The 12,294-nt window shown below is 31.8% G+C and overlaps 1 protein-coding gene across 1 annotated transcript; it reads left to right on the plus strand.

Annotated features, from left to right (window-relative positions):
• The first annotated feature begins 4,216 nt into the window (after positions 1-4,216).
• Positions 4,217-6,481, plus strand: LOC141713751 (uncharacterized). The gene is made up of 2 exons (XM_074517325.1): positions 4,217-4,922; positions 6,396-6,481. Exons 1-2 carry the CDS (start codon positions 4,217-4,219, stop codon positions 6,479-6,481), a joined length of 792 nt encoding a protein of 263 aa, XP_074373426.1.
• Positions 6,482-12,294: the final 5,813 nt, after the last annotated feature.

The raw sequence follows: 12,294 nt of genomic DNA on the forward strand, positions 1-12,294 counted from the left end.
GTTCCTAAGACAATTGGGACATTGTCAAAAGCGGGTATGACGAGCCCACGGATGCAGCCGCTAAAGCAGTTCTGTCAAATACCGAGAAAACTGTGTTTAAGGAGTCCCAAAAAAAAGACAAAAATGCGTTATACACGATTTTTCAAGGTGATGATGAATCCACCTTTGAAAAACTTTCGGAGGAAAAAACATCAAAGAGTGCGTGGGAGATTTTGGAAAAATCATTCCAAGGAGTTGAAAAAGTTAAAAAAGGTGCGGCTCCAAGTGCTACGCTGGGAGTTTGAAAATTTAAAGATGACAAATTCTGGAAATATTGGTGAATTTGTTACGCGTTTGAAAATGGTGACAAATGAGATAAAAAGAAACGGGGAAAGTCTCGATGATGTTCGGGTAATGGAAAAATTACTCCATTTGTTGACAAGGAAATTTGATTACGTTGTTACTTCTATCGAGGAGTCAAAGGACTTGTTCACAATTTCCATTGATGAACTCGTAGGTTCACTTCAAGCTCACGAGCAGCGGATGAACCAATATGATGATGCAAGCCATCTCGAGAAGGCGTTGCAAAGTAAAGTATCCATTGGTGACAGTTCTAGAAGTAGCGGTTCTGTACGTGGAAAAGGTGGCTTTAGAGGTGGTTACCGAGGTGCACGAGGACGTGAAAGACAGTCTTTTAACAGAGGCCAGAATTCTGAAGGTTTTCAATCATCTGGTCGTGTTCAAAATTTTAGAGGCCAGGAAGGGGTGGATTGCAACGAGGTGATAAACCTCAATTTCAATCTTATAATTATAATAAATTTGGTCACTTCAGTTATGAGTGTAGAGCACCAAAGGTGGAAGAAAGAAGTCATTTTGCTGCTGCAAAAGAAGATAAAAATGTTCCTCACTTATAAAAGGGACGAGGAAAGCAAGAAGAATGTTTGGTATCTTGACTGAGGGGCCAACAATCACATGACTGGTCATAAAGATTTATTTACGGAGATAGACGAGACCATCAATGTGGAAGTTACTTTTGGTGATTCGTCAAAAATTCCGGTCAAAGGAAAAGGTACAATTACAATTGTGTCAAAGAATGATGAGAAAAAGTATATAAATGATGTTTATTATATACCTGCTTTGAAAATAATATCATCAGTCTTGGCCAACTTATGAAAAAAGGGTATAATATTCTGATGCAGGATAATTCTCTCATCATCAGAAATGAGGTTCAAGAATTAATTACAGATGTGGAGATGTCAAAGAATCTTCTGTTCACACTTGATATGCAGACGAAAGTGCATAAGTGCTTAAAGTCGGTCATTAAAAATGACTCATGACTGTGGCACTTGAGATATGGTCATTTGGAATTATCTGGTTGGAAATTATTTTCAAAGACAAAGATTGTGGACAGTTTTCCAGACTGGAAATTATTTTCAAAGACAAAGATTGTGGACAGTTTTCCAGACATCAACGAACCGGAAAATTTTGTGAAGCATGTGTGAAGGGGAAACAACACAGACAAAGTTTTCCCGTTGGAAAATCATGGAGAGCCCGGAGGCCATTGGAGATAGTTCACACAGATATAGGTGGTCCGTTTGATATTCCATCTCTTGGAGGTAATACCTAACATTTATTGATGATTTAAGAGGAAAGGTTGGGTATATATTATCAAAGAAAAATCCGAGGTTCAAAACCATAATAAATTTTTACTATATTTGTGTGAACAACACAGATGGTCAATATTTTAGTTATTTACAAGGTAAATATAATTTTTTTAACCTAATACATTCATATATTTTGATAAGTTTTTAATTAATAAATATATTTATCACGAATTTGTTTAAAAAATATAAATAAAATAATATATTATGGATGAGAATTTAATCTCTAGAACGGTGGGACTTTATACCTACAATCGATATATGTTGTTATAAACACCTATCCGCCATATTTAAACTTTTTGCCTACAATCCATATCTGTTGTTATAAACACGTATACAGTATTTAATTCTAGACCCTCAAAGTACCTATATAAGTTCACACTACTCACATCTTTGTTCTCACTAATATTTACATCTAATGATATTTTATCTCATTTTATGATATAAGAAAAGTTGTAAACACCTATGGATTTGTGCTCTCAAAACTCAAACACTTCCCATGACCAATCTGGTGGAAATACAAGAGTGATTCCTCTGCCCACGAAAAGGCTAGCACCATGGTCTTACAAGGAATACAGGTAGTATGTTTATTTCTTAGTTATTTTCAATCATTTCTTCAATTATTGATATAATTCTAATATTAATTTTTTAATATTATTACGAGTTGCAAATCATGTTGAGATAATAGGCATAAGCTAGCATACATTCATATGTGTGGGTTAATTTAGTTTATAGTAGCCTATATTATTTTGTTTATTAATTAATTTCACTATATACATCAGGTTAGTCTTGAGAGGAATATAAGAAGAGGGAAAAGGACAATGGACAGCAATATCAAGAAACTACTTCCCCCATAGAACACTTGCTAGTCATGCTGGCAAGTTTGGACTCAACAAGAATTCAACTCCTAACGAGAAAGGTAAAGCCAAGGCTAGTATCTGAACCTAGCTTTTGGATTCTCATAATTTGGTGCCAAACTAAGTCCTCCACTAATATTTTATTTTAAATAATATCAACAATTACAATAATAATACTAGTTACTCTAGGGTTTGTTAAATTAATAATAATGAGTATGGTTTCTATTTTGTGTAGAATGATCCTGTCACTTTTAAATTATGTAATAGTTAAGTATTTTATTTATATTATGTAACATACATGATACCCACAATAATGCATCAATATAAATAAATTGATGTAAAATTTATCCCCTTTTTCTTCCTTTTCCTTAGTAGTAATTAAATGGACAAAAAGTAATGCATTTTGACACATGAAAAAATATTATATGTACAAATATCAAATTTGTAAATCAAATTTTGTTTTGATTATGACATTAAATTATTTAAGGCATGAGTGCTCTTTATTTTTTGACAAAAATTGCAAATTACATAACAACTTTAACTTATACGACGTCTCATATTACTATAAATTATATATAATTCAATCGTAATATATAATATTAATTAATGTATGACCTGAAAATAAAAAATAAGGATGTCACAAGATAATATTATTTTATAAGGTTTTACTTCACACTTAAAATAAGGATTAAATAAATTATCTGATATTCTGAAATAATTTTCATTACAAAGTTATGATTATATATAAACTAATTTATATATTTATTTTTAGTATGATACATGTTCAAAAACATTTTATGTATACTAAATCATGAACTTATGATAATTGAGAAGAAAATAATAATTTTATTTCACATTTAATATTAGCTTTATTAATGTGCACTTTGTATATATGCTACATATGTTTTTGAAATATGTTTTGCAACATTCTTAAATTATATTAAATATTATAATAAATATGTGGTAAATCATGCAACCTGAGTAGATTATTAACATTTCAAACTCTTATCTAATATAGTTCACGAACTCATTTTTTTAAAAACAATTTTAATGTGTGAACTTTTATTCAGAATATTTTTTTCTAAATAAGTTATGAAACTATCGTAAATAAGAGTGGATGCCGAACTTTCTATTTTATATTTCAATGTTAAGTATCTAGTGGGACGCTAATATTTTAAACTTTATAACTTATAACAAAACCTATAAATTATTTTAGATATTATAATAAATATATGGTAAATTATATGTAATATCTTAAACTTTATAAACATATTTATTTACTTATAACAAAGTCGAAAAGCCTAAGTCATTTCGGCTGTGATTTGTATATCGAATGAATACTTAACCCTAAGCCTAATACGATATTATATAGGCTCGAGATAAACGTGTGCGCTACTTCACACGTAATTAAATAAAATACGTTAATTAATAATCAAATCTGTAATTGAATCAGATTATTATTACGCCAAATCAATTATAATAATTCGTAATAAAAAATGAATTAAGAATTTAAAAGCCCAAGCCCAGTGGAATTTAAAATTAGCAAAACTAGTCCGTAATTATTCGGGCCAATTTTCCGCTACATTCGTGTTTGTATGTGACACACGTGGGCAAGCTCGAAGGCTTCACAAGCAAATGACGACGAGTAGCATCAGAGCTCAGGCTTCCCATCTATGTTTCCAACAAGTGACATCAGAGCTAAGATTCCATTCGTGAAAAATGACGACGATGGTGCAAACAAATATTCCAAAATTTACGGGTATAAATTACGGGAACTGGAGTATTCAAATGGAAGTGTTACTCGGTTCCTACGACAATTGGGATATTGTCGAAAGCGGGCATGACGAGCCCACGGATGCAGCCGCTGAAGCAGTCCTGTCAAATACCGAGAAGACGGTGTTAAAGGAGTCCCGAAAAAAGACAAAAAGGCATTATACACGATTTTTCAAGGTGTCGATGAATCCACCTTTGAAAAACTTTCGGAGGAAAAAATATCAAAGAGTGCGTGAGAGATTTTACAAAAATCATTCCAAGGAGTTGAAAAAGTTAAAAAAGGTGCGGCTCCAAGTGCTACGCGGGGAGTTTGAAAATTTAAAGATGACAAATTCTGGAAATATTGGTGAATTTGTTACGCGTTTGAAAATGGTGACAAATGAGATAAAAAGAAACGGGGAAAGTCTCGATGATGTTCGGGTAATGGAAAAATTACTCCATTCGTTGACAAGGAAATTTGATTACATTATTACTTCTATCGAGGAGTCAAAGGACTTGTTCACAATTTCCATTGATGAGCTTGTAGGTTCACTTCAAGCTCACGAGCAGCGGATGAACCAGTATGATGATGCAAGCCATCTGGAGAAAGCATCGCAAAGTATAGTATCCATTGGCGACAATTCTGGAAGTATCGGTTTTGTACGTGGCAAAGGTGGCTTTCACTACAACAAATCTGGCCATTTACGATGGTTTTTTTGAACTGAAATCGTCGTAATTGAGCCATTTACGACGGAAAAAAATCGTCATTTTTGGTCGAGTAGTAAGTTCATTTTTTCGTCACAAGATAAAATTGTGTTGCAAGTTAGGAAGTAAGGGCCCACATACTCAATAAAATAATAAATCTACTTACGACGAAATATATCGTCGTAAGATATCAAAATACGACGAAAAATAACGTCGTAAATTACGTACTTACGACGGAAAAAATGTCGGTTATTACTTTACGGGACCCACTTTTAATAAGATAAAACATTATTTTACGATGGGAAAATGCGTCGTAAATTAGTAACTTATGACGGAATATGTGATGAATAACCGTCGTAAGTTTGTATTTCCAAAATAGCCAAATTTTGACTTTTCAGTTTCCCACCGTTTTTTAAATTCAATACAATGCTAAATAAAAAGCAATCAAAACTAGTGGAAGAACTCATAATATTTCACTCTAATTGGAATAATATTCAAATATTATAAAGTATAAAAAAATACATAAAAATATTAAAAGTTAGCTAAAAAAGTCATTTGAATTATACAATACATTACAAAACTAAAGTCAAAGCCATTAAATCCTATAAAATATAATGTCCTTGAGCAATTGGTTGTACGTTGTTGAACACAATTCTTTTCTTCTCAAAGCCAAATAAACAAACCCATCTTTCCATGATTCTGATTCAACAAAGATTAATACAAAATTCATGTACCCATTTTGCTGTTGAATACTTTGGTGCAGCAGGTCTCTCAGTGTTTACATTACTAACTATTCCATTGATATGTGAACCTATAAAAGATAGTATGTAATTAGTAACCATAATGATATAATGAGCTCATGCTTGTTTTAACACTTAAATATGCAACAAATAAGTTTCAAAAGAGCTTGGCAAAAAAAAAAAAGTTTCAAAAGAGCTGAAGAAATCCACAGAGGCATATACCCATACCACTTATGATCAATTTCAATTTGAAATGCTTCCTACAAAAAATGAAAATAAAATATATTACATTTGCCCCGCGTAAAAGGCACCATCTTGCAAACATAAAAAACACCGACAAGTAAAAATATAAGCAAGACTTGTGTATTAACGAATGTAAGCATAGATGCTTGTAAATCGTCCACCGCATGTAGATTGATGATTTAAGAAACCAGCGGCCTCCACTGCAACTTCTAGAGGAGTCTAAAGGACAGGAATATTTTATTTTTCTTTTCAGGCCACAAGTATTAGACATACCATTTTGCACCTGAAAGTGTGCTTATCTAAATACTTTTGAAAGGCATTCCCTAAGTGTCCTGGCAGTAAGCTTAAGGGTAAAATGCTTACTGCCTCATGTCTCCTAGATGAGTGCATTACCACCATCATAGCCCCACGCTACTATACTTACAATTGTTAATTTATTTTTTGATATAAATACCTAGAATTTCCTCCAGTTACAGTAACGCCAGCAGTCCATGGACGCATTCAGTGCCGGCATTTCCGAGGAAAAGCTCGATTTCATCTTTAGATTCCTTTCCTGCTGGAAATAGACCTGAGGAACCTTCAAATATTGCTCTTTTATTTACACTATCCTATTCAACTCGTAAGCCAAGCATTCTTAATGCACCAAGCATATAATGGACATCATCATTGTTCAATAAGTTATCCACAACAGTGGTTCCCTATAAATTGGTAAAATAATAGTAGGCATTTCATATTGGGAACGGAAATAAAGTAAAAAATGGAAAAAAAGAAATATTTACAACATATACCCCAGAAAGCAAAACTAGCAAGGGGGTTACTCGTAACATATATTCTAGTGCGTCACAATGTATACTCTAAACCACTAATCTTATATTCATTCAAACTGGAATCTTAGTTTGGCTAAAACTGAAATAAAAAGTAAAGATAATCAATCTGGTAAATAAATTATGAGAAAAAAATAGAAGACATTGATGGATGACTCAATTTTATAACCATTTTCTATTTGTGGATGCTGCAAAAAAAATGAGTATTAGGCTCTAAGTCTGCTCAAATGATATTCCACGAAATTCATATCTTTCAAAAAACTGCAATTTCCTGTCTCCTAACCGTATTAGATGACATAAACCAAACTTACAATAATGAATGTTTTGACCATTTGGTAAGCATAACAAAGGTACCCTGACATAACAACAACATTGACTTCATTAGAACTGTTCATCTTGTAGATTCATTTTAAAAGAGTTTAAGATTCATTAGAATCTAGGAAATATTAAACATGTATTCTTTCTTGCAAATTAGAAAAAGTTTCATGTCTCATTTCTAAAAACCTCTATCCCCAGTTCAAATAATTACTGACCAATGGAAATAAGTTCATGACTTCTATGTGAAGGTCATCTTGGAGTAGGGATAGTGCAATAGAAAACAAGTAAAAGAGGTGGAGATGGATTGTATGAAAACAATTTATATACAAATTTCTAGCCTATCCTTTGAGTCTGTTGCTTACCAGTCGAGTTCAGTGTTTATGTGACTTAAAGCTCTGTATAGTCCATTATATATGATATATGTCATATTAAGTAGGTTGACCTTTTACATTATACTTTTTACTAAAACAAGCTCAAATAACTACAAATCAAAGCTAAACACACACGAACAGATCCACAGACTCACACAATGAATTAATTCAAAATCATAAAATGAATCCTTTTAAACAAAAACAACTATTGCAAAGAGAGAGGGGACAGAGAGATACAGAGGGAGAGATATAAGGAGACCGAAGAAAAGAAAATGAGACATGGAGTGATGGAGAGAGGCGTGAAGAGAGATATACATATATACACATACATATACAACAAATAGTGTACACAAATTTGGTTCAACCAAAACACAAACTAAACCCCTAAATACAAATCGAAGTCAGAGGAGAACAACACCTTAAACCGTAATTGCAACTCGAAGCTTGAATCTAGATCGGCAAACCGCAGCCCAAGCTTGACCTAAATCAAAGCCTTAATTCAGATTATAAATCAAAGCTCCAACCCTTCAACTCGAAACCTTAATTAAGCCTGCCGGATAGAGTTTGGAAGAGCGAGAGCAACTTAAAGACTTTTCCAATATTTTCGTTGAAGGCGGGGCTTTTGCCCCTCATTTTTCCCCCTTCAATTTTAATTTTTCTAATTTTATTTAATTTTCCTTTCAAAGTAATTCAATTTTTTAAATGTATATTTTTTTAAATATTTGTTGATCAACTTTAAATTTTATTTTTTATCATTTAACCCTGTTTTAAATAAGTACTTTTAAAAAAAGAATATACATAATTCTTTAATTTAAAAATAAAATAAATATTTAAATAAATATATAAATCCATAAAAATCTAAAGATATTTTAATATTTCCTGTACCGCAACACGCAACACTTGATCATATATTAGTGATATGACCAAAATTTAATATCGAAATAAATTTATTTGGTTTGCCATTTTAACGGTCAAGCATCAGTTTGACTAGTACAGGTAACTCGTGTTTAATCCTGAATTGGTGTTTCGATTATTTGAAAAATATTTCTCAGTGATCCAACCGTATGGATGTCAATATATATATATATATTAGTGATATAACCAAAATTTCATATAGAAATAATTTTATTTGGTTTTCCATTTTAACAATCAAGCATGAGTTTGACTAGTACAATTAACTAGTGTTTACTTCTGAATTTGTGTTTCGATTATTTTAAAAATATCTCTCAACGATCCAACCGTATGGATGTCAGTGGATATATATTAGTGATATGACCAAAATTTCATATCAAAATAAATTTATTTGATTTGCTATTTTAACAGTCAAAAATCAGTTTAACTAGTATAGGTAACTAGTGTTTAATCTTGAATTGGTGTTTCGATTATTTTAAAAATATTTCTCAACAATCCAACCATATGGATGTCAACAGATATATATATATATTAGTGATATAACCAAAATTTCATATCAAAATAATTTTATTTGGTTTGCCATTTTAACAGTCAAGCATGAGTTTGACTAGTACAGCTAACTAGTGTTTACATCTGAATTTGTGTTTCAATTATTTTAAAAATATCTCTCAACGATCCAACCGTATGGATTTCAATATATACATATATCAGTGATATAACCAAAATTTTATATCAAAATAATTTTACTTGGTTTGCCATTTTAACAATCAAGCATTAGTTTGACTAGTACAGCTAACTAGTGTTTAATCCTGAATTGGGGTTTGTTTTATTTTAAAAATAATTTTCAACGATCCAACCATATGTATTTCAATATATATATATATATATATTAGTGATATAACCAAAATTTAATATCAAAATAATTTTATTTGGTTTGCCATTTTAACAGTCAAACATCAGTTTGACTTGTACAGCTAACTAGTGTTTAATTTTAAAAATATTTTTCAACGATCCAACCGTATGGATTTCAATAGATACATATATTAGTGATATAACCAAAATTTCATATCATAATAATTTTATTTGGATTTCCATTTTAACAGTCAATCATCAGTTTGACTTGTGCAACTAACTAGTGTTCAATCCTGAACTGGCGTTTCGATTATTTTTAAAATATTTTTCAACGATTCAAACATATGGATTTCAATAGATAAATATATTAGTGATATAACCAAAATTTTATATCAAAATAATTTTATTTGGTTTGCCATTTTAACAATCAAGCATTAGTATGATTAATATAGCTAACTAGTGTTTAATCCTGAATTGGTGTTTGGTTTATTTTAAAAATATTTTTCAACGATCCAACCATATGGATTTCAATAGATATATATTAGTGATATAACTAAAATTTCATATCAAGATAATTTTATTTGGTTTGCCATTTTAACAGTCAAGCATCAGTTTGACTTGTACAGCTAACTAGTGTTTAATCCCGAACTAGTGTTTCAATTAGTTTAAAAATATTTTTCAACGATCCAACCGTATGGATGTCAATAGATATATATTAGCGATATAACCAAAATTTCATATCAAAATAATTTTATTTGGTTTGCCATTTTAACAGTCAAGGATCAGTTTGACTTGTACAACTAACTAGTATTTAATACTCAATTGGTGTTTCGATTATTTTAAAAATATTTTTCAACGATCCAACCGTATGGATTTCAAGAAATATATATATTAGTGATATAACCAAAATTTCATATCAGAATAATTTTATATGGTTTGTCATTTTAACAGTCAAGCATTGGTTTGACTTGTACACCTAACTAGTGTTTAATCCTGAATTGGTGTTTATTTGGTGTTTCAAATAAATGCTGACATTAATATGGCTGGATCATAAAATAATTTTTTTTTAAAATTCAAAATATCAAAAATCCGTCATAAAGTTTCAGCCGCCAAAAATTTGAGAAAAATCAAATTTACCGCCAAAATTTTGAGGAAAAAGTTAAATTTCCGTCTTTTATAACTTACGACGGAATGTATTTTCTGTCGTAAATTTATGTAAAAAAATATTATTTTTGAACGGCTAACAAATACTAGTACAGATGGCATTTATTGTGGTTGGTGGTAACAATTACGACAGAATTTTTGTCGTAAGTTACGCTTCATTATGACGGAATTTACGTCGTAAGTTATACTTAAATCATTAAACGCATATTTTTTTTGTTATTACTTTTTATAGGGAGATAATTATAATAAGATAATTAACTTACGACGGAATTAGATTTCCGTCGTAAATTGAATGGCGTTGTTCTTCCACGTGGCTGACTACATCCTTTTTTTATTCTATTGTTGATAGTTTTAATAATAAAATAATTAACTTACGACGGACAATGTTTTTTGTCGTAAATAATTACGACGAACAAGTATTTCCGTTGTAAGTTTTTTGCGCATTTTTTTCCGTCGTAAGTTAACCGTCGTAAATGGCCAGTTTTGTTGTAGTGTTTAGAGGTGGCTACCGAGGTGGACGAGGGCGTGGAAGACAGTCTTTCAACAGAGGCCACAATTCTGAAGGTTTTCAATCATCTGGTCGTGGTCAAAATTTTAGAGGCCGAGGAAGAGGTGGATTTCAACGAGGTGATAAATCTCAATTTCGATCTTATAATTGCAATAAATTTGGTCACTTCAGTTATGAGTGTAGAGCACCAAAGGTGGAAGAAAGAAGTGATTTTGCTGTAGCAAAAGAAGATAAAACGTTGGCACTGCTATATTCCTCACTTATAAGGGAGACGAGGAAAGCAAGAAGAATCTTTGGTATCTTGACTCAGGGGCCAGCAATCACATGACTGGTCATAAATATTTATTTACGGAGATAGGCGAGACCATCAATGTAGAAGTTACTTTTTGTGACTCGTTAAAAATTCCGTTCAACGGAAAAGGTACAACTACAATTGTGTTAAAGAATGATGAGAAAAAGTATATAAATTATGTTTATTATATACCTGCTTTGAAAATAATATCATCAGTCTTGGCCAACTTGTGGAAAAAGGGTATAACATTCAGATGCAGGATAATTCTCTCATCATCAGAAATCAGGTTCAAGAATTAATTGCAAATGTGGAGATGTCAAAGAATCACCTATTCACACTTGATATGCAGACGAAAGTGCAGAAGTGCTTAAAGTCGGTCATTAAAAATGACTCGTGGCTGTGGCACTTGAGATATGGTCATTTGGAATATTCTGGCTTGAAATTATTTTTAAAGACAAAGATGGTGGACGGTTTTCCAGAAATCAACGAACCGGAAAATTTTTGTGTGAAGCATGTGTGAAGGGGAAACAACACAGACAAAGTTTTCCCGTTGGAAAATTATAGAGAGCCAGGAGGACATTGGAGATAGTTCACACAGATATAGCTGGTCCGTTTGATATTCCATCTCTTGGATGTAATACCTAACATTTATTGATGATTTAACAGGAAAAGTTGGGTATATATTATCAAGGAAAAATCGGAGGCTCTTGATAAATTCAAGGAGTTCAAAGCACTTGCAGAAAAACAAAGCGGCCAGTATTTGAAGATACTCAGATCAGACAGAGGAGGCGAGTATACTTCAAACTTGTTCAAAGGTTTTTGCAGAGCACATGGCATAAATCATCAGTTGAGAACGACATATACTCCCCAAAAAAATGGCGTTGCAGAAAGGAAGAACCGCACAATTCTTGATATGAAAAGGAGTATGGTGAAAGCAAAGCACTTGCCAAGAACTTTAAAGGCGAAAATTGTTCTATGTGTAGTTTATTTAATGAATCGCTATCTAACAAAAAGTGTCAGAAAGAAAATTCCGAATGAAGCATGGAGCGGGAGCCAACAATCAGTTGGACATCTCAGAATTTTTGGGTGTATTGCTTATGCCCACGTTCCCGATCA

This window comes from Apium graveolens, chromosome 3, assembly GCF_009905375.1.
Source record: "Apium graveolens cultivar Ventura chromosome 3, ASM990537v1, whole genome shotgun sequence".
In the NCBI taxonomy this organism is placed as follows: domain Eukaryota; kingdom Viridiplantae; phylum Streptophyta; class Magnoliopsida; order Apiales; family Apiaceae; genus Apium; species Apium graveolens.